This window comes from Mustela nigripes, chromosome 4, assembly GCF_022355385.1.
Source record: "Mustela nigripes isolate SB6536 chromosome 4, MUSNIG.SB6536, whole genome shotgun sequence".
Lineage (NCBI taxonomy): Eukaryota > Metazoa > Chordata > Mammalia > Carnivora > Mustelidae > Mustela > Mustela nigripes.
The window spans coordinates 65515652-65540138 of NC_081560.1; the positions used below are offsets into that span (position 1 = coordinate 65515652).

The window sequence follows — 24487 nt, forward strand, 5'->3', positions numbered from 1 at the left end:
AAAGATCAAGCTTGATTTTAAGCTTGGAACTTCCAGGCCCACACATCATCCCCTAAAGAGGGCGGAGGGGCTGGAAATGGAGTTAATAATGGATCATGTGACTTGATGAAACCTTCACAAAAGTCTCTATGGGTTCAGAGAACTTCCAGGTGGGTGAACACGTATCCACATGCCAAAAGGGTGGCACACCCCAACTCCATAGAGGGAGAAGCCCCTGAACTTGGGACCTCTTCAGACCTTGCCCTATGTACCCTCTTTATCGAACTGTTTGTCTGCATTCTTTATTATATCCCTTACAATAAAGCAGTACACATAAGTGATTCCCTGAGTTCTGTGAGCCATTCTAGCAAATGACTGAACCTGAAGTGGTTGTTGGGAATTCCTTCCTTATAGCCAGATGGTCAGAAGTACAGATGACAATCTGGGACTTGTCACTGGCATCTTAAGGCAGGGTGAGCAGTCTTATAGGGCTGAGCCCTTAAACTGTGGGGTCTCTGCCAACTCCAAGTATTTAGTGATATAATTGAATTATAAGACGCTCAGTTAGTATCTGGAGAGTTGGCAAATGGTATGGGAAAACCTCCCACACATTTGGTGTCGGAAGTATTCTATGTAGAGAGTACATGGTTTACCTTCATTCACATAAGAGAAAAGTACTGATTTTTATGTTTATATTTTATCTAATCATCTCACTAAGTTTTCAGTTTTTTCTTTCTGTTATGAAAAATTATAATCATAAGCATAATTAAATGCCATACCATAACGACCCCTCAGGTGCACATCATCCAGCTTCAAAAATTACCAATATCTGCCAATCTTGCTTCATCTAAATATCCATTTTTCTTCTGTTCTTGATTATTTTATTTTTAAGATTTTATTTCTTTATTTGACAGACAGAGATCACAAGTAGGCAGAGAGAGAGGAGGAAGCAGGTTCCCTGCTGAGCAGAGAGCCCAATGCAGGGCTCGATCCCAGGATCCTGGGATCATAACCTGAGCCGAAGGCACAGGCTTTAATACACTGACCACCCAGGTGCCCCGTTCTTGATTATTTTGAGGCACATTCTAGACTTGATACCTCACCTACTACAAATATTTCAGTATGTCTGGCAGATAATTATTTTTGCACATAACCACAATGTCAAAAATTCAATGTAAATGAAGAACATTTGCCTCAGTCTTTTTTGTTAAGTCAGCAAGTCAATAGCTCTTCTATAATGCATTGGGCTCTTATAGAAAAGGCACTTGAAATAAACAGAGTAAAAATAATATATTATTTCTACCAGATTAAGAAAAGAAATCTTACTGTCTCTACAATATTGCCTTTTCCAGAATTTAACATAACGAATCATACAGTGTGTTGTCTTCTGCTTCTGACTTCTTTCAGCATGGTGTTTGAGATTCAACCATGTTCTTGTTGTATCAGTAGTTCCTTCTTTTCTACTGTTGAGTGGTACTGCATGAATGTTATGAAATGTTTTACCCATTTACCAGTTAATACTTATTTCCATTTTTTGACTCTTATAAATAATACCTTCATGAATACTGATGTAAAAGTCTTAGTATGGACATATGTTTTTATTTCTTGCGGCTAGATAACAAAGAGTAGAATTTGGGGGCTCTATGATCAGTATATGAGTATTTAACATTTTAAGAAAAATGCCAAACTGTTTTCCAAAGTGGTGGTACCATTTCGTGTTCCCATTAGCAACAAATGTCTGTTTTAGTTGGCCCACATCCTCACCAACACTTGGTATTAGCTCTCCTGTTGGTTTTAATGGTTTAGTTCATTCACTTTGATTTTCTAAATATAATCATATCATATACGGATAACGAAAACTATTTCTTTTTCTTACTGCTCTGCTCAAAGCTTCTAAACCACTAGCAAGTAATATCAATAATTATGGGCATCTATGACTTGATTTTTATTTTAACAGAAATGCTTCCAATATTTTATTGTTAGGATCTCACTACACTTGCAGTTAGTCACATAGGAAGTGTCCTATTTTTAGTTACTAAGATTTTGTCACATAGGAATACTGAGTTTTTATCAAGTGTTGTTCAGCATCTACTTTGACCTTCTGATGCAATTAACCAAACTAACACCTTTCTTAATGCTGAATCACCCTTGTGTTTCTGAAACACCCTGATTAGATCTGCTTTGATTCACTACTTGGGTTTCTTTTTCTATACTACTGTATTTGATTTACTAAAATTTATATCAATATTTTGAGTGAATCTGGTCTAGAACAGCATTTCCCAAACTTATTCCATTGGAAGTACATGTTCCTGGGAGGATGGGGTTGGGGGAGACCCTCAACAGAACTCTAATCCTCAATATCTTCCTACGTAAACAGGGGTAAATATATATAAAGAAATATAGATAGCTTAAAGTACTATCAGGAAGATTAAATAAGATAATGCCTATAGTTCCTTAATAAGTGAACAAGCTAGGATTTTAGTTTCAGTCATCCTTGAATCGACTACACTTTGTTATGTCTATTATTAAAAGAAAATTATATATATGGAGGGGCAAAAAAACTTCTTGCAACAGTTTAACTACTAGTAATAATTTAGTAGAGCTAGGGATTTATATTATTAATTTTTAATCCTAAAATAATGGATTACCCCCTTTAAAATGAACCCTTTAAAAGGAATTATTCACATGTGGACAAGAAATTAGCCTACCTGAGTGTGATTGATTGTTATATGGTTGCCATGAAGAGGTGACTGACGATCTTTCTCCTTACTGTGCCGACTACTCTGTTTACTACGTTGTAGTTGCTGCCTCAGTTTGGCAATCTGTTTTGGGGAGAGGGGAGAAGAAATAAGAACAGAAGTGAATACCAGTTTTTAAATACTTCTTATTTTAATTTTCAGATACTAATAAATCATTTCTTCCTCACAGGTCTCAAAAAGAGATAATATTTCACTGCAAAGACTTACTCTTCCAAGTTCCTAGGATTAAAACTACTGAAAATAAAAGGTGCAGACTACCAGTTAAACAATAAGTCACAGGGATGTAAAGTACAGCATAGGGAATACAGTCAATAATATTGTAATAACTATGTTTGGTGACAGAAGGTAACTAGACTTGTGGTGGTAATCATTTCATAATGTATATAAATGTTGAATAACTATGTTGTCCAACTGAAACTAATATGTCAACTAAATTTATTGTCTAAAATAGGCTATATATGCTTCACTTGTACAATTTAAATAGTGTTCTGGTAAAGATATAGACTAAATTTCTCCTCATTATTTCAAGAATATCTTCTTCTTTAAACACTTTTTATAAAGCAAAAAAACCAGTATTTCACATGCCAATTGAAAGTCAAAGCCAATATTAATACAGAGACCACACTAGTTTCCAAGTTCCCATCTTATATAAACAAAATGCACCTACCTTATTAATTACTAAACACTTCAAAATTGTAAATCTTTTGGTAGTGAGGAAAATCAAAGTGTTTAGCGTTAGCAACTTACTAGCATTGAATATCTTACTATATATTCCTCATAGTCACTCAATTTTTATTTTACTTTCCAGCTCTACTGAGATATAATTTTGACCTACAGTATTGTGGAAGTTTAAAGGTATCGAACATGTTGATCTGATACCTATTTGCAAAACGATGCCACCATAGCATTAGTTAATACCTCTACCCCATCCCATAATTACCATTTCTTTTTTTGTGGTGAGAACAGTCAAGATTTACTCTTTTAGCGGCTTTTAAATATACAATACCATATTATTAAGTATAATCAAAATGCTATACATTAGATCCTTAGAACTTATACATCTTATAACTGGAAGTGTGTATCTCTTGAACAACCCCAATTTCCTCTACCCTCCAGCTTCTGGTAGTTATCACCACTCTACTGTTTCTTTCTTTCTTTTTTTTTTTCTTAAAGATTTTATTTATTTGACAGACAGAGATCCCAGGTAGGCAGAGAGGCAGGCAGAGAGAGAGATGCAGGGCTCAATCCAGGACCGATGTGGGGCTCGATCCCAGGATCCAGGGATCACGACCTGAGCTGAAGGCAGAGGCTTTAACCCACTAAGTCACCCAGGCACCCAAGGAGGGCCTTTCAAACTCATGGGGCTGTTCTTTTTTGAGATATGCCCCCAAAGAGAACATGTGCTCAACTGAAGATCTCTGTATTTACAGGTGCCTCTCTCTTGGAATCATCCAGGAAACTAAAACTAAAAACTAAAAACAAAACAAAAAACAGAATAACAAACCACCCTCCACCCCCACCAAACTCTAAGTCCTGACCAACACAGAACCCTGTGCCTGTCCCAGACCGGTTTTTGTGGTTCTGTATTTGCATCTCCCTATGCATCTCCCTATGCATCAGCATTTGGGAGTCCTTGGTCCAGAGTGTTTGAGGTTACAGAAATGCAACCACCAGACCCATCTCCAACTGTGTATAGCCTACGATGGCAACATTTAGCAGACAAAGGATTCTATCATGCCTTCACAGCACTTTAGGACATCTTCCTTAGAACTTATTGTGGCAGAATAAATTTTTTTCAAATTAAATATAAGCTTAAAACTGGAACATAAGTATTGCCAGAAGGTACATTTCAAACAGAAACAATTTATACTAAACACCAACCTGGCTGAAACTCAAAAAAACTCATATATTTTAGATGATGTATAATCTGCTTTAAATAGCCAGACCAGGAGTAAAATATTCCTGAGAATTTTATAAGGGAATAATTGGCAATTTGGGGAGGTTACTTAATATTGGCATTATTTTCTTTGTAGGAAAGATGACACTAATCAACTAACAGTTATTCCTTGAATACCTATAGTGAGCCCAGTTTTATATTTACCTATTTATTAGGCCAAGTGTAAACAAAAAGTAAAGTCTGCAAAATAAACTGATTTCTTCAAAGACCTAAAGCAAAAATACATTGTATTTTAATATTAGCTAAGTACTTACCTTGGATAACCATGGCAATAAGAAGCAAAATAGACAGTTGCTACTAAAACCTACAAATGCTCAAGGGGTTAAAGTATATAGGTTGCTAGAAAAAATCATTTTTCACTTATGGCCAATAGAAGCATGGAAGTAAAAAAGCACCTAAACAATGGAATGGTTTATGTACTTTCTTTTTTTTTTTCCTAGATTTTATTTATTAATTTGTGAGAGAGAGAAAGAGCACAAGCAGGCAGAATGGTAGGCAGAGGCAGAGAGCCTGATAAGGACCCTGGGATCAGGACCTGAGCTGATGGCAACGGCTTATCAAGATCTGAGCCAAAGACAGCGGCTTAACAAACTCAACCACCCAGGCGTCCCTATGTCTTTTCTTTTATATTATGATCCTTAGATTCCTTCACTTGTTTTTTGTTTTTTAGGGGAGTGTGTGTGGGTTTTTTTTTTTATTCCTTCAATTTTTTAAAGCTCTTTTGTAGCTAATGGACCTCTCATACAATGTTGTTGCAAATATATAAAAATAAGATTATATATGTTAATCTTTGTGTTCCCTGCTCTATTGAAATGACATAATTTTCTTCTGGAGAGCATTAATTTTCATGAGAACAGGAATCAAAATTAGTAGGTAATCACTGTAAATCAAGATAGATTATTTTCTATGATAAAAAATAAACAGGATTTCAAGTTGTACAAGTCATTTAATTAGGATAGAGGGTATAAAATAGTGTTTTCTGAATACTAATGATGTTTCAGTGTTGTTTCAAAACTGACAAGAGCTTGTACAGAAGAGCCCATAATCCCTAGAGATTAATCAAGGCAATTTATAATTTTTCATTTTTAAAAATAATCTTCAAAAATAAACAAACTAAAATAAATTGAGAACTGATCAATTCTAATCACTCTATTTTTTTAAGGCCTAGAAACATCAAAGTAAGCCAGGAAAGTTTTTGTTCTTAATAGCCTTTAACAAAAGCCTGAAAACAAAAAGCACCCATCACAGTATACACCTTACTTTGCCTGGAATACCCAGTTCAACTATGCAACCTTACAGTTTTCACGTAATACTGTTCATTTCTGAAATATTATATAGCTACACTGTTTTTGATTCAGCAGAGATTAGGATAAAAGGGAGCCATCTTTCCAATCATATATATTCAGATTATAAATTTTGTCAAGAACTATGTAACATGAAAGCAAGGCCCCCTAAGTCATCCTTTGCTTCACAACAAAGTGCTGGTTACAATCACTGGTTACAAGCACATTCAGAAGAGGAGCATGCCTACATAACAATGGCCAACACTCTCATCTTCCATAGTTTTGCCTAGAATTTCCCTTCTCTTTTTCCTTGGATGCTCAAGAGCCCACAGCCATCCGAATCCAGTGCAGAGTTGACTTTAGAACCAGTAGAAAGTAGACAAAAAGTTGTCTCTGGGAGGAAGGGGCATACACATACACATATATATACACAACCCATCCTACCTCATCCACAGCTCTGAAGCTCTGCCCGAGACAGCCTCTGTAGGCTCACATTCCATCACGTTGCACAGAAGTCCCCACTTCAGGGCATCTACCCACCCCAGTCACTATGCTGAAATGCCCACACAACCTCATTTACAAAGGGAACATTACGTTTCACTGACTCGATTTTTTAAGTTAAACTATAGATATAGCTATCTGACTTTGTGTTTCTAAATATTCCATTAGCTACTCTGTAACCTTAGGGAAAAAATTAAGTATGGACCTTGAGGGTATTCTGCTAAGTAAAATAAATCGGCCAATGAAAAATACAGTTTGATCTCATTTATATGTGAACCTCAAAAAAAAAAAATTCATAGAAACAAAGAGCAGGTTGCCAAAGATGGGATGGTGGATAGGAAATGGGCAATAGGGTCAAAGCATACAAACTGCCAGTTACGAGCATACGTTCTGGAATAGAACATACAGCATGGTGACTATAGTTAACAACGCCGTACAGCAATTTGAAAGTTGCTAGGGGAATAGATCTTAAAAGTTCTCACTACACATAAAACAACTGTAATTATGTGAGGTGACAGTTGTGTTAACTAAGCTTACGGTGGTAAGTATATCCATCTATCAAATCAGTACACTCTATACCTTAAACCTACACAAAGTTATAGGTCCATTATAGCTCAGTGAAGCTGAAAGAAAAAAATATTGAGAGGGAAGGAGAGAGGAACCTCTTTAAACATGAAAGGGATTTCAAGCACATGAGCTCCAAAGTTTAAAAAAGCCAGGGAATAAGTGACCCTGGGTCACAAAGAAGAAATAATAAGTGTAGAGAGAAGAATTAGCATAAACACAAAGAACTGACTAAAACATTTGTGAAACTAGATGAAGAAAAATCCGAGACTGGCCCCACTTAAAATCTGAGAACTAGGAATACCATTTTATTGTAAATTTTTGTAAACCTAATTAACATCATCCCTATTCATTTGCTATTTCTATCCTGTTAGTTTTCCCCACTATTGTTGAAATTTAAAAACAAAATAAAACAAAACTCAGCCTCAAAAGACTGGTGGAGTACCTTCGCCTCAGACACTGAAAGGGAGAGAAAGATTTCTCACAATGAATTCTACTCCAGAGTAGGTCAGGGAAATGAGAAATCTTAAGTCCAAAGGACTAAAAGCTAGCAGTAGGAAAGGAAGCAGAGTCCTGGGACTTCAGGAGAAGAAAAAAATGAGGAGAGAGCTAGTTTTAAAATAAGGAAGGAGGCACTATGCCACTTGCTTTTCTGTAAATTTTTATGTAAATTATCTCATTCGTTTTTAAATAAAAGCACATGAAATAGGTACTGTAATCATCCCCATTTTATAGGCAAGGGAAACTGAGGCAGAAGGTTAAAAAGCTTACTCAAAGTCACACAGTTAAGTGGTGAAACCAATATTTGAACTTAGGAAGTAGAATTCCAGAGTTTGCCCTCCTAACCATTATTCTGTACTGACTAAAGAAACAAGTTAATAACTTACAGGAGACAACAAAACCCTAGAAAAATGTGACAACAGCTAAACTAACAAAAAGAAAACCCTGAAACAAATATAAAAGATAATAACCCAGCATTTTTTCTGTAAATACAGTTTGAGAAGTCATGAACTTCAAGCTGCCATTCCCTTTTATACGAACAAAAGGAGTATGTGACAAACTTTAGTGTTTATAAAGATCAAGTGTCTCAAAACAAAGGTTCTGCAGTCTAAAAACAAATTTATCCCTGTCAGTGTTCAAAGAAATTTAACATGCAATAGTGCCTAATCTAACATCAAAAATAAAAATCTAAAACTTCTTATAATCTTTCCATAAATATGAATAATTTGAGTTATTTTCCTGTTTTTTTTTAAAGCGCCAATAGGCGAACCCTAAAAAACTAATTGTTATTCATTCAGCCCCATGAAATGAACACGGGCATATGCACGCACAAACATCCATAACGAACAAACACAGATAGGTCACCTGAGTGCATGCCCACAGACATGCCTTAGTCTGCATGTGCAGACGCACACAAACCCACTAACCCAGGAATAGAGATACTCCCACACACAAACTCATCCTCACAGATATAGCTAGCTTTGGGACTTTTATACATGTAAGTCTTAACACAGAATTATATTTATAGCCACCAGTAAAGCATATTTGTCAACAGAGCATGTAAATAACACCAATTAACATTTAAAAAAGATTTAGTTCATAAACCTGCTTGATCCCGTATTATTATATTTACTTTATAGATGAGGACACATTCTCAAAAATAAAGTAACTGATGTAAGGTAACTCAGCTAGTAAGTGGCAGACCCAGTCCTCTAGCCTTTAATTTATAACCTCTTTCTATTACCTACCAATGCGTCTGGAAGTAATTCTATGTTAATGTTCAACTGCAAGTAATTACCAGTCACTGTGTATTAGCTCATAATCTCAACCACTTGCAAAGTAACTTCCTTTCTTAATGTTGAAGATATTGCAAGATGTGAAACTGAAATAAAGATGAACAAAAATTTGATTAAGCCGTTAACATACTAAGCTACTGATCCGTGTCTATTTTTTTTGACAAGCAGTTTGTATGACCTTAAAATTTTTTCTTATTGGAGCGAATTTTAAATATTGAAAAGATTTTAAAGCATCTTTCTAATTCAATTTAATATGGGTATAGACAGAGACTTTACTGGATAAATATTTGTATTTTCTAAAAGTTTATCATGTAATTCCCTTGAGTTCAAAGGGATACTCAAAATTCTGCAGACTGTTGTCTTTTAGGTCCAGAGAAAATATTGTTGCAATTATTTCCCCCTTGGTATATTATGATAAAAAATTTTAATACCAAAAATTAACAAAATGTTAGGGCAGAAGGTATATACAGACACTTCTATTTTGCTTATTTAAAAAAGGAAGACCACATCAGTAATATGTTTTTATCACGGTTTGATCAGATGTGAGAAATACCCCTAATCATTTCAGTTACTGCTCCAGATGGTTCCATCTAAGAAAATCTATCCTACTAATGAAAGAAGAGCTTACTGGTTAGATAATGAAGCAACCCATGCTTTTTCTTTATTTCCCCTGAAGGACTTAAGAATGGCAAACCCACCTTTTTCAATTTTTATCAAAATCAGAGATCGTTAAAAAAAAAAAAAAAATCAAAACAACACAACAGTATTATTTATGTTTTCTTGGACTGTTACCCCCTGGGTTAAAGAACAGGTTTGCTAACTGCTTACTATAAAAACTGTGGATTCCCCCATGCTGTGTATTTCTCTCCTGTAATGTGACCTACTATATGTGTTTGAATCCATTTGGGCTCTCCCCATTACCCTATGGGACTTGATTCAGGAGAAGCAAGGCAAACTTGATAGTCTTGATACTTGCTGTGCTGGAAATAACAAAGTCCATTGTCTCTAATACAGGCATTTCATGCCTTCTGCCAGCATTCATGAAAGAGTAAAAGGCTAATTTATTACACTGTAAGTAGGAAAAAGTAAAATCCAAGACCTCAGAGGAAATACTTCTCAAATGAAGAGAAAGAAGTTTCTGGAAAGATGGATTTATCTTCCCTACAGATAAGAGGACATAATGGACGGGTATCTGACTTCTACTCTAGATACTTCTACTCTAAATGTTGAACAAGGAAGTTAGAGATATACAGTTGCATTAGAATCAGCCTAAACTCCTAGACATTAACCAGACCAAAAGAAGAAGAAGAAAAAGAAGAAGAAGAGGAGGAGGAGAAAAGAAAAGAAAAAAAGAAAAAAAATGTATGAGAGTTTACCAGGATCCATTTAGGAAATCTGAGCAAAGAGCTGTGCAAAGTTGTCTTTGGTTCTACATGAGAGGGCTGCCTTAACCCACTGAGCCACCCAGGCACCCTGAGAAGGCTGCCTTGAACAGTGAACTGACTCAGCAGCTGAGAAACTGAATGTTATTTCTATGAATCTAGAGGCTAAGGAAGGAGTAAGGGAATTACAAACTCAGAAAGACTGAACAGTAGGGAACAGATGTATAGCAACAAGGGATCTCCAGATACTTCATGAAATTACTCTACCAAAGAAAGTTTTAAAAACCTGTCAAGCCCAGGGGATGTCAAGGCATCTTATAATATATATAAACCAGTTAAGGAGTCACATTTCTATTCCTCCTACCTCCCCCTTTCTTCCCTAAGCTCTAACTCCAGAGGAGTCAGAAATGGCAGCTATAGAGTGAGGAAAGAGGTAAGCAAGAAACAGAAGGGGAGGGCACCTGGGTGGCTCAGTCAGTTGGGCCGCTGCCTTCGGCTCGGGTTGTGATCCCAGGGTCCTGGACTGAGTCTCGCATCAGGCTCTCTACTTGGCAAGGAGCCTGCTTCTCCCCCGCCTCTCTCTCTGCCTACTTGTGATCTCTGTCAAATAAATAAATAAATCTTTTAAAAAAAAAAAAAGGAAGAAGAAGGAGGAAGAGGAAGGAGGAAGAAGAAGAAGAAGAAGAAGAAGAAGAAAAAGGAGAAGGAGAAGGAGAAGGAGAAGGAGAAGGAGAAGGAGAAGGAGAAGAAGAAGAAGAAGAAACAGAAGGGGAGATTCCCTGATCACTTCAGAGAAAAGTCCCCCAACCATAGTAAGGCCCTAGCTAGGACAGGGGGAGTAGCTAGAACCATAAAAGCAGCTGGAATTTGACTATTTTAAGAAACTAAAAAAGCATGCTTGCTCAAAGGGACGACAGGGTTGTAAAAGTGATTCTAGTTTGCACTATGGGCAAGAGACAAACTTCTCTCACTCAATAAGGACACTGGAATTTAACATAAAGTCCTTTGTGATTATTCCTTAAGATCTTGGTTGTTTTTCCTACTGTGTAATTAAGTTCTTTACGAAGTAGATTATACCTATTGTTTCTTTTGAAATTCTAGATCTTTCATACACTATTGGGTATACAGATTTACTGATCTGATGTTCTTCCATGAACAAATGCAGTGCCACCAAATGCTGATGATTATTTTCAAGATTTCCCTTTCTTCTCTTTTACTCTACTGAACATATACAAATGAAGTGCCATAAAAAGTCATGTTAATTAAACTCTTACCATTCAGTTACAGACTCCTTAAACTCTACTTATGCTTTATAAATGAACTTTAAATTATGTTTTGTAAGCAGGAGCCACATTTCTAACAAGTGGAAAAGTGCATTTGCACATTTGCTTAGTTGGAGTGACAACCCTCCAAGGAACATAACTCAAAGGAGGAAAATTAGTATGCTTCACTTGGATTAGTTTCCTTAACATGAACACAACCCACAACTTCATGTATACTGGTATCAATCATAATTTCTGATAAATGTATTGATAATCTGCCATTTCTGCTGTAAGTAACCTGCTTTTTTTTCCTTACTGCAAGAAGTGTGTTAGTGTGTGTCCTTAATCTACAATCCATTACACTATACTTAAGGCGGGCAGTTTTCCTTTGTCCTATTTATCCTCTTGAAACTAGTGGGTTTTTCCAATTGCTCTTCAAATATAGCAAACTTTCAACCTTTAAAAAGTTTCTCTTCCATGATGCTTACAGAATATTCTTACCTCCTGGAACCCCTAACTCGGTCTGTTTTCCATGTTTCTTAACATCTCTTTCATATTTCCAACCTCCTTAACTTTTTGTTCTATATTCTAAAAGATTTGCTCTTCCAGACTGACAAGTCTCAGTTGAGAGTTCTGACTCACTAATTCAGTCTTCTGTTATGTGAATTAAATCTACCAAAGAGTTTGTTATTTTCAATTTCATCAATTTTTGTTACTTATAAGATTTGTCATCAGTCTTTTATCATTCTGCCTCTTCTTATTCCTTTGCTTATTGCCAATTATTTTTCATTTGAAATTCTTAAGCATTTTTATGTTTAAGGGCTTTTTTTGAGAATGTGTTCTTATTTCCATTTCCTTGGATGTAAATGATCCCATTTGATGTATCTGCTGTCTCTTGTGGTAACAGATTTCCATAAATGTCCTAAAATACTTGCCTGCAAACACACCTTATGTGGGAGTCTTAAACTTTGTGAGCTCTTTCCTGCCATGTTGTTTCATGGTGGCTCAGACTATCCCTCTGGAGTTGCACAGCTCCGGAGCAGGTCTTAAATTAGAAAGACTGGGGCTTTGGTTCCACATGGGTAGAGCTCTATTCCAGATGCCACATGCACACACAACATATGGTTACCATTTCCATTTTTGCATAGCTGCCTCTTTGGCCCACAGGAAAACACCAACAGTGTCAGGTGGAGTTATTTCAGGTCTAGTTTTATGGCCTAGAAACACGGTCCCAGTTCCCTGCTTTATGCAGACAGCCCAGTTCCAATCTCCTACCATTTGCAAGACACATTTGGCATTCTTAAAATGTCTAGCAACCTATACTCTCTTAAGTTTGGCTTAAAAACCCACTTTTTAAGCCCTGGCCCACATGACCTAGGTTTCTGTGAGCCAGACAGCATCAACACCCCCTCATTACTAAGAGTTTCCTGTCTCCTCATGGTCTGCAGGGGTTTTGTCTTAAATGTAACTAGAATATAGTTACTTATTTCTTTGAAAAATTTTCACATCACATTCTCATAAACTTGCAGCAAAGTGGAGACAGATTATACAGGTGCTTTCACTGACATTTTAATCTGAAATCCTGATTCACATTATTGTGAGGGGGGAGAGTATGTATGTGACTCAGGAAGAAACGACATGTAGTACTTTTGACTTTGATCCTATTTCAAGGAAGTGGGTCAAAAGTTATTTTTTAAAAATAACACAATTTTAGTAGGCAATTTTTAAAAATATGGCTTTCAATAATAGTTTTATCTTTTCATAATTTTCTCAAATTCCAATTCTGTTATCTATTGTAACTATTCTTCTTTTCACTTTTTACCAATGTGTTCTTATTGTTTGCTAGCCTCAGTTATATATATCATATGGCACTTAGTATCTTCAAGGTATAACACAAAAAACCCACCAGTCTTTTACATCTATTCCTTTCTTTTTCATCTTTACTGAGATATAATTTACATTCCCTTAACTATAAGGGTAAAAATTCAGTAAGTTTTAATCACTATTTAGAGTTGTTTGACAATACTCACATTGTACTTTTATAACTTTTTATAACTTTTCATCACCCCCCAAATTTGCCTTGAGTCTGTTTGCAGCATTCCTTCAGCCCCACTCCCAGCCACATGCAACCACAAGTGGGCTTTCTCCCCCTCCTATAAATTTGCCTTTTCTGGCATTTCAAAATTAAATGGACCAATATAATACGCAGTCTTAGTCATCTTCACTACTTACACTTAGCGGGGATTGGCAAGCCACAATCTAAAGGACAAAGCCAGCCTGCCATGTGTTACTGTAAAAAAAATTTATGGAACATCCATATTGTCTATGGCTGCTTTCATACTATAGCAGCAGAGTCGAACCCTTGCAACAGAGAGTATATGGCTCACAAACCCTAAAATGTTTACTATCTGGTCTTTTACAGAAAAAATTTGCTGACTCTTGACTTAGTATGACATATTTGAGGTTCATTCACGTTATAGCATTGTTGATATTCAGTGTATTTTTACTTTTTTGTTGCTGAATAGTATGTTATTGCATGAATACACCACATTTTGTCTCTCCATTTACCAATCCATGCATATGTGGACTCAGCTATAAACATCTTGTGTACATGTCTCAATCTAGACAGGTGTTCTCACCTTTCTTATACAGACTTTTAGGTAACTGAATTGCTGGGTTATATGCTAAGTTTCTGATTAACTGTAAAAGAAACTGACAAACTGTTTTCCAAAGTGCCTGTACCATTTATGTTCCCAAGAACACGTGAGGACTCCAGATTCTCTTTATCCTTGCCAATACTTGGCACTGTTGATCTTTTACATTATAGTCATTGAGTGTGTAGGTGTATTTTATGGTTTAAATTTGCATTTACCAATTGACTCATGATGTTGAACATTTTTTCATGTGGTTATCTGCCATCCATGCATAGATCTTTGATGAAATATTTGATGAAATATCCAATTGTCTTATCCATTTTTAAGTTAGCTTGTCTTCCTATTATTGATCTTAAGAGTTCTTTATATATTCAGGATATAAGCCCTTTCAGATATAGGATTTGTTAGTATTTCCTCCAGACTGAAACTTGTCTTTTTTAAAAAAATTTTTTTTCAGTGTTCCAAAATTCATTGTTTATGTACCACACTTAGTGCTCCATGCAATACGTGTCCTCCATAATACCCACCACCAGGCTCACCCAACCCCTCACCCTCTCCCCTCCAAAACCCTCAGTTTGTTTCTCAGAGTCCAGTCTCTTGTGGTTTCATTCCCTAGTGGCGTCTTTTGAAGTATAATATTCAATTTAATGAATTTGTTATTATTATTATTATTGTTTGTTTTATGGCTTTATTCTTGGTGTTGTAATCTAAAAATGCCTTGCTGATTAATACAAGGTCTTCTATAAGTTTTATAGTTTTAAAGCCTGTATTTAGAACTATGATTCCTTTTGAGTTAGTTTTTTTCATTGTGACAGTCAAGGACTTGTTTTTGTTTGCTTTTCCTTACACATGGAATATAATTATCCCAGCACCAATTGTTGGAAACACTGTGCTTTCCTACTGAACTGTGTCAGTACCTTTGTGAAAAATCAACTGACCACAAATATAAAGGTTTATTTCTGGATCTTCTTATTTATGTGTCTTTCTTCTGCTGACTTTATTAATATAGATCTATAATAAATACTGAAATTGTGTGATTTAAATATTCTAAATTTGTTTTCAAAAATATTTTGGGGGTGCCTGGGTAGCTCAGTCAGTTGAGCATCTGACCTTTGATTTTGGCTCTGGTTGTGATCTCAGGTTCTTGAGACTGAGCCCTGCATCTGGGCTTTGCACTCTGCAGGGAGCCTGCCTCTCTCCCTCTCTCCCTCCCAATGCTTTCTTTAAAATAAATAAATAAATCTTCAAAAATAAATTCTTTTGACCACTCTAAGTCCTTTGCATTTCCACATAAATTTTAAGATTAGCCTGTCAATTTCTACCAAAACAAAAAAATATGGAATTTTAAAAGGGATTTCAATGAATCAATTTGGGACGAATTACCACCTTAATATTGAGTCCTCCAATTCATGAACAAAGTAAGTCTTTCATTTATTTAAATTTTTAATTTTTTCCAGCAATGTTTTGTTGTCTTTAGTGTACAAAACTTACATTGCTTTTGTTAAATTTATTCCCAAGTATTTTCATCTTTTTGACACAACTATAATAAATAGTTTTCTTATTTTTTGGACTATTCCTATCTAGGATCTAGAAATATAACTGATTTCTATATGCTGATCTTGTACCTGCAATCTTGCAGAACATGTTTACTAGTTTTAGTACTGTCTGTGTTTCTGCGTATTTTCTAGCAGTCTAAATATAGTTTCTGCATGTTTTCTGTAAATAAGAGTACTTTTACCTTTTTTTAAAAAATTTATTTTATTTTTTCAGTGTTCCAAGATTCATTGTTTATATACCACACCCAGTGCTCTGGTGGTGGGCATTAAGAAGTTTTACCATTTCTTTTACAATATGGATGTCTTTATTTTTCTTGCCTGATTGTACTGACTAGAACCTACTATGTAATATCAGTAGAAATAGTGGCAAGGTGACAGTGGATGACATTGCCTTGTTCCTGATCTTAGGAAGAAAACATTATGGCTTTCACCGTTGAACTGAATGAATATGACTATGATGGGGCACTTGGCTGGCTCAGTCAGCAGAGCATGCAACTCTTAATCTCAGAGTTATGAGTTGAAACCCTATGTTGGGTGCGGAGACTGTTTAAAAAAAAACAAAACAAAACAGGGGCGCCTGGGTGGCTCAGTGGGTAAGCCTCTGGCTTTGGCTCGGGTCGTGATCTTGGGGTCCTGGGATCGAGCCCTGCACTGGGCCCTCTGCTCAGTGGGGAGCCTGCTTCCCGCTCTCTCTCTGCCTGATTGTGATCCCTCTCTGTCAAATAAATAAATAAAATCTTGGAAAAAAAAAAAAAGAATAGGATGTGATCTGTAGGTTTTTGTTTTTTTCATAAATGCCCTTTATCAGGCAGAGAAAGTTCTTTTTTCTTTCCTGGTTTGCTGAGAGATTTTTATTTTGAATGGTTGTTAGGAGTTTGGCAAATGTTTTCTCTGCCTCTACTGAGATGATTATATGGTTCTGTTCTTTATTTTATTAATATAGTGTATTACATTAATTGAATTTTGGATCTTAATCCACCCTCACATTTCTGGAACAAATCCAACTTGCTCAAGGTATATAATCCTTTTCATATGTGGTTAGCTTTGGTTTGCTAATATTCTGGTAAGGTTTTTTGCTTCTTTATTCAAAAGAGATATTGATCTGCCATTTTATTTTCTTGAGATATCTTTGTCCTGGCTTTGAAGTCAGTTAAATTGGCTTGACAAAGTAAACTGGGAAGTTTTCTTTCTTTCCTATTTTCTGAAACCATTTGTGAAGAATTAATATTACTTCTTTGAATATTTGATAGAATTTACCAAATTTGATTCCGGGATTTTCATTGTGGGAAGATTTTTAATTCCTTATTCCATTTTTTTGCTTATTAGAAGTCTATTTCTATTTGTTCTTAAATTAGTTTTTTTTTTAAAAAAATATTTTATTTATTTATTTATTTGATAGAGAGATCACAAGTAGGCAGAGAGGCAGGCAGAGAGGGAGGGAAGAAGCAGGCTCCCTGCTGAGCAGAGAGCCCAACGCGGGGCTCCATCCCAGGACCCCGAGATCATGACCCGAGCGGAAGGCAGAGGCTTTTAACTCACTGAACCACCCAGGCGCACCTGTTCTTAAATTAGTTTTTACAATTTGTCTCTAATAACTTGCCTTTCTAAGTCATCTATTTAACTTTAGTTTCTACAGTGATAACATAAAATTGATCATAATATTCGTTTATACTACTTTCAAATTCTGTGAGGTTGGTAGTAATTTCACCCCTTTCATGGCTGATTTTGGTAAGCAAGTTTTTTGTTTGTTTGTTTGTTTGGTCAGTCTAGCTAAAGTTTTGTCAACTTTGTTGATCTTTCCAAAGAACCAACTTCTAGTTTCACTGATTCTTCTCTAACATTTTTCTGTTCTGTTGGTTTCTGCTGTATACTTTATTAATTCCTTCCCCTGCTTCCCCCTCTCTCTCTCTGCCTGCCTCTCTGCCTACTTGTGATCTCTGTCTGTCAAATAAATAAATAAATAGAAAATAAATCTCCAATTATTACTGTAGAAACCTTATTTCTCCTTTCATAGTTCCACTTCATGAATTTGGGGACCATTGTTGGATGTATACACAATTTATGATTATTATATCTTCCTGGTGTATTGACCTTTTTATCATTATGAAATGTCTGTCTTCAGTAACACTTCTTGTCTTAAAGTCTACTGTGTCAGTTAAGCTTTCTTATCATTAGGTATGCTTCTTCCAGACAATATATAGCTGCGTGTTGTGTTTTTATCCAGTTTTGACAGTCTCTGCCTCTTAAGGAAAATGTTCAGTACATTTATATTTAATGTAATTCATACATGGCTGGATTACTTTTGCCACTTTAATTATTTTCTATTTATGTCACACCTTTTTCTATCTTCTGTTCCTCCTTTATTGCTTTCTTTTGTGATAAATACTTATAGTGTACCATTTTAATCCCTCTATATTTTTTACTTTCTATTTTTTCAGAGTTAGTTTCTTAACAACTGTTCTAGGGATTATAATTTGCACCTTAATTTATCACATTACTTCAAAATAATAATTCCAATAAAACAGAAACTATACTCTAGTACTTGTCCATTTCTTTGTCCCTCTTTTGTACTTTGCCATATGTACATTTCATGTATATGTCATAAACCCAATATAACAGTATTATAATTATTGCTTTATATGATTATACATGTATTTTAAATGTGGAAAGTGAGAAAAATATATTTACAGACTCTTTCATATTTACCCAAACATTTATCATTCTCAATACTCTTTAAGTTCTTCTTATAGATTTGAATTAACATCTGGAGTCATTTCCTTTCAGCCTGAAAAATTTCCTTTGGTATTTGTTATAAGACCCTCTAGCAGCAGGAAATTCTCACAATCTTTGTTTATCTGAAAATAATTCACCTTTAATTTGAAGACCTGTTCTGGATATTGAATACTTGGTTGACATTTTTTTTTCCTTTCTACATTTTGAATGTGTCAAGCTGTAAGGTCTCTACTGTTTCTGATGGGAAGTCAGCCATTAAAGGTAATTATTAGGTCAGTTCCCTATATGTCAATAAGTCAGTTTTGTCCTTCCAGCTTTTAAGATTTTCTCTTTTACTCTGGCTTTCAATAGTTTAACTATGATGTGTCTATGTAGGTCCTCTTTGTGTTTTCCAACTTGGGGTTTGTGGAGCTTGAATCTACAGATAGTTTTACATTAAATCTGGAAAGATTTCTGTCATCATTTCTTCATATATTTTTTAACTCCTCTCGCTCTCTCCTCTCTCGGATCTCCCATTATGTATATGTGTATCTACTTAAGGTTTTCTCGCAGGCCTCTGAGGCTCTGTGGACTTTTCTTCAATCTTTTCCTCTCTATTCTTCAAGGAGTACAAATTATATCGACCTATATTCAAATTTACTCATTATTTTTTGCCATGTCAAATCTGCTACTGAGCCCATTGAGTAAACTTAGTTACTATACTTTTTAACTCTAGAGTTTTTGTTTCTTTTTTATAATAATTATCTCTTTGTGGAAATCCCTTATTCATTGAGTCACTATCACCCTACTTCACTTTATTGCTTTAACTATGGTTTTCTCTGTTTTTTTTTTAACATACTTCTAATTGCTGCTTTAATGCTTTTGTCTGCTAAATCCAACATATGGAGACAATTAGATATAATTTCTAGTGATTTTTTTTAAAGTATAGGTCGTACTTTCTTTTTTCTTTGCATATCTCTAAATTTTTTATTAGACATTGGACATTTTAAATAACACATTATAGCAACTCTAGATTCTAATTTTCCTTGAAGGTGGTGGGTTGTCTTATCAGTTTGTGTTTTAGCATCTTGATGAACTAAAAATCTGTTTCCCTTGTACTGTGTGGCCACTGATTTCTCTACTCCTTTCCCCCTGACCCCATTTTTCTTTTTAAGATCTTTCAAGCTGGTCTCCAGTGTTCACCTTAGTTTTTGACTAAAGACTGACCACAGATTTTATTCAATCATCTCAACCCAGTAAGGCTTCCACTCCCAGGATGGGATTTGTATGTAGAATGAACAGTGCATTCAAAGTCTGAACCTTTCACAAGATGGCCCCAGATTTTATTACCAGTAGGCCTGCTTGAATCTCCTCTCAACATATTTCCTAGTTTCCACTAATCAGTGACGCATGGGTGACTTATTCATTTTCTGCTGTGCATATCTCCAGCCTCCAGTCAACCTGGGATATGTCATGAGCTTTTCAATCCCCCAAGACTATCTTATCTTCTAGAGCTCTCCATAAAATCCTGCTACTTCATGAGTCTGTTACTTGCCACTAACTGGACCACACCTTAGACTAGAGAAGTCACTGGTCCTCCTGGTTACTATTTTAATGTACAACACTTCCTATCAAGTGCTCTCTCTCCAGCAAGGGCTACAAAGATTCCAGTTTTCAAGGCTTGCCCCATCTTGGTTGAAATGCCACACCAACAAAGCTGGGGATAAGGTAGAAGGGATGAGGTACAGCACCAGATAACACCATAAATCTGTGTTGTTCTTATACCTCGAGTTCAGTGCTTTTCATGAATAAAGTCTTCATTTGTTTGATTTCCAGAGCACTGAATTAGCTGTTTTGGCAATTTGTCTAGCTTTATGTTTCCTTTGTGGGGAAAGTAAGCAAATATCTCACTCAGTCATTTCAGACATTCCTTCTTAATAGTGTATATCATGTGTTGCTGTAGTCCAAAATTTAACTATGCCAAATCTTGGCTATAGCTTTGAGATTACATTTACCTCTGAGATAAAACTGCAAGTTCACTTTTTTGTTATTCATATTCTATGCACAGATGTGCAACTATTTTAGACTAGACATATTAGATTCACCCTCCTTTCTTATTTATTACTTCTGGGAAAAACTCATTTTGTGCATATATGCTTGTGTACAGGGTATATAGAAAAGCTGAAAATTTCCCTACATCAATAAAATAAAGAAGCTGCGAAAAATGTAGTATATTCACAGGTGAAATCATGCTAATCGACTATATCTATTCAGTCCAGACACCACAGTATATGAGAAATACTGATAGCCTACAGTATATGAAAGTAATGCTAAAAGGTATGGAAACTATGACATATGAACATACGACATGTGACATATGAAAAATATGAGAGAAATGTCAACCTTTAGTCCAAAAAAAAAAAAATAACATGTTGCTAGCCTTTCAAATATTTAGACTTACTCGATATTGATACAAAAGGCAGAATCGAACTTAGGGGTATAATTTTGAGTTCAATGTGCAAAATAAACTAATGACTCAAGCTAAAACAATGGAACTCATCTGGTTCTTTTGCAAAGTGATGAACCTCTCTCCCTGAGAATGATAATAGACTAGAAGACCACGTTTTTAAGGAGCATTTATTCAGGAGATGAACTAGATGACCTTTCAATTCTATTCTCCATAATTTTATAAAAACAATTATCTAAGAATTTAGATGCATAAAAAATAACACTATCATGGAAAATAGTCCAAAGTATGCATAAAGATTATCGTAATTTAGGTTTTGATAATAAAGGAAAGAGTCAAGAACTATTCCTAAAAAACATGGACTCTACTGCACTCCTCAGTCTCAAAGGGCAACACCATGTTGGATATTACAAAAAAGCTATTAGAAGCAGAAAAAACTTTTCAAAAACAAGAGAGCTTAAGTAAGAACAGAAGATGGCTAAAAGAAACAAGATACAGAGGCTGCTACACACAACCAGACTTCACTCTGAAAAGGCTCAAGTTGAATGGCTGCATAACAAATACTCTATAAGCAATATGAAGGGCACAAATAAGGTAAACTCAGACTTGAAAACAACCTGGAAAGCAACCTTTAAACTCTGAATGAGGTAAGGTTAGCACAAAAAAAGAAAATACCATTATATTCGGGAAACAGTAAGATAATTTGCTAGGATTAAAACAGGGTATAGGCTGAAAACAGAAAAACTTACCTCTTTTAGTTGATCAGCACTCCCCCATGATGCAGAACGCTGATGTGACCTTTTCTCTGCTCCCTCTTCTGCCCAACAGCCAGGTGTCTTTAATTTAAAAGAATAATAATAAAAATAATAAAATAAGGAACTTTGTCTCTGCTCCTTAATCTCACAGCAACTCAAACATATTTCAAAATCTTAGCACATACCAGTTAAGGGGTTATACTAAATACTAAAATCCCTTAAATGCTAAGATTTTCATGACCCATAAAATATTTAAAACATTCTGTCATATTCTGATTAGATATGATCAATCTCTGACATCTCTGAGTAATGCTACTCAAAACATTTGTTTTTTGACCTTAACATTAATAACTTAAAGCTATCGAGTCAAAGAGAACTAACTGTGAAGATACACAAATTGGTGCTTTTAAAGAGAACTGCCAAACTAAATATAAAATGGCATTTCTACTAAGTAAAACAGATGGAAATGAGATTAACAGAACTAGCTCAGAAGCAGTGGGATTACAGATGACCTACATGTCAAATATCTAGCTAGCGAAAGGGCTGACTGTACTGTTCTTCCTATATTCAGGAAAGAGTGTTAGCAACAGTATTCTTTTTTTTAAAAAACATCCAGCATCTTTAAATGAAAATATAAAATTATAAAAATGAAAAAAAAAAAACAGCCCGCTAAATGAACTTACTATAATCGGAAGCAATATATCTTTTTAAAAAAAGGACTTGAGCTACATGTCAGAAAAGAGAATTGTTTTCTTAAAACCTCATGTTCAATAGTTCAACCAGTAACAGACACTGTATATACCCAAATGTAACACAAAACACTAAAATAGCAAGACTATTTAGGAGTTGTTCAAAATATCATCCTTAAGATATGAGAAAACAGTGTAATGTAAATTAAGAAAAGTAAAATCACTAAAGACAAAGGATAATGATTAGCACAATAAATATATATAGCTTTAAAAAACAACTATTACATACTGAAAAAAAATCAATCCTTATGTTGAGGTTTATGCTATATGGTTTCTTCTAAAGAACCATCAGTTCCACTTGATACAATTCAAAATGCTTGTGAACAACTTTTTAAATAATTACCACCCCTTAAGAGTAATACTATTACAAAACAGAACTAACAATTAAATGCTAGTTGAATAAAAACACAAATTGGTTAACCAGTTCAAATACCAAAGCAAAGCTATTTGGTGAAGCAAAAGAGTTTATTCAGTTGACAAGTTCAAGAGTAAGAGGTATCACTATATCAAATAAGTTGTTTGCAAAAACTAAGTTCTTAAAATTTCCCAAGTTCAGGCCTAAATAAGTCAAACTTCACTGAAAAAATTTAGCATCCCCTCTACCAAGTAGTCATATCTTTAAAATCAACTATTTTAGGGCGCCTGGGTGGCTCAGTGGGTTAAGCCGCTGCCTTCGGCTCAGGTCATGATCTCAGGGTCCTGGGATCGAGTCCCGCATCAGGCTCTCTGCTCAGCAGGGAGCCTGCTTCCTCCTCTCTCTCTGCCTGCCTCTGCCTACTTGTGATCTCTCTCTGTCAAATAAATAAATAAAAAATCTTAAAAAAAAATCAACTATTTTAAAATTATTCAGCTATAACAGCTTATCTTTGTCGAACTTTTGAGAATTTATATGCCCTATTACTTATATTTTTCTGCCAAGTGTAAGCATTACTCTTGTCAAAGATCAAATGATTAAGGATCACAATGTTTAAAACTCAAAAGTACATTCACAGAAAATGAGTGAAATTTCTGATATGTTCCATAATTACTTAATAATTACATTTATAACAGGAATTGTTTTCATTCTATATAACTCTTAACTTTTTCAAAAAACATTTACATAAACTATATCTCCAACTTTAAACTGAGATAAATCAACAGCCACAAAACTTTTACAATTATCTTAATACTACCAAATATGCCAATGGCAAATATAACTACATCTGAGGTCTCTTCTCTCACAGAAGACCTTTTTTCTTCATATTATCATTCTTTTCTTAAAACTGAATGTGAGGTGTGCCTGGGTGGCTCAGTTGGTTAAGTGGCTGCCTTTGGCTCACGTCATGATTCCAGGGTCCTGGGATCGAGCCCTGCATTGGACTCCCTGCTCAGCAAAAAGCTTGCTTCTCTCTCTCCCTCTATCTCTCTGTCAAATAAATAAATAAAATCTTTTAAAAAAAAAACCTGAATGTGAAAACCTACTTGATTATTACAGAGTGCAGTGTTAGTTATGCAAAAGAAATAAAAAACTCACTACAAAGGAACATTTATGCTCCTGAAATCTAGCTAGGGAAATAGGTATTTTTTTTTAAATAGGTAGTTTTTTAAGAGTGTAAAACTATTAGAAGATTTCTCAGTCATGTGGATGCAGAATTACATGCATATAAATTGTTTAACTATATTCATCATACTATCAATTTAAATACTCCCCTCAAAAGTAATTTCATCTTAATCACATCAATTTAAAATAAGTAGTATGAAGAATGCTCTAGTCTGCAAAATATATTCTACAGACTGCATTGTCCAACACAACAGCTACGCTTAGCCGCTTCCAACAGTTTAAATTAGTGAAAATGAAATAAAACTCAAAATTCAGCTCCTCAGTCACACTAGCACATTTCAAATGCTCAATAACCACATGTGGCTCATGGCTACTGTCTGCTACACAAGACGGCACAAATATGGAACATTCTATAACTGCAGAAACTTCTATGGAGAGCAGTGTTTTATGCGTTTAATCACAGATTTTTAATTAGTTATTTCAGTCAAAGCAAAAACCAAAAGATAGTTCCTTGGTTTATTAAATCTATATAAAATTCATGCTTGTGAAGTCACAGAAGAACGAACTAATT

General features: G+C 35.1%; 1 protein-coding gene across 1 annotated transcript in view; it reads right to left on the bottom strand.

Moving 5' to 3' along the window:
* GLCCI1 (glucocorticoid induced 1) overlaps positions 1 to 24487 on the bottom strand; it is a 100672-nt gene that overhangs the window by 23607 nt on the left and 52578 nt on the right. Inside the window, exons 3-4 of the mRNA XM_059397538.1 lie at positions 21622 to 21708; positions 2688 to 2801 (exon numbers count right to left, since the gene is read on the bottom strand). Of these exons, the coding sequence (XP_059253521.1) occupies positions 2688 to 2801; positions 21622 to 21708 (201 nt within the window). The remainder of the gene's footprint in view (positions 1 to 2687; positions 2802 to 21621; positions 21709 to 24487) is intronic.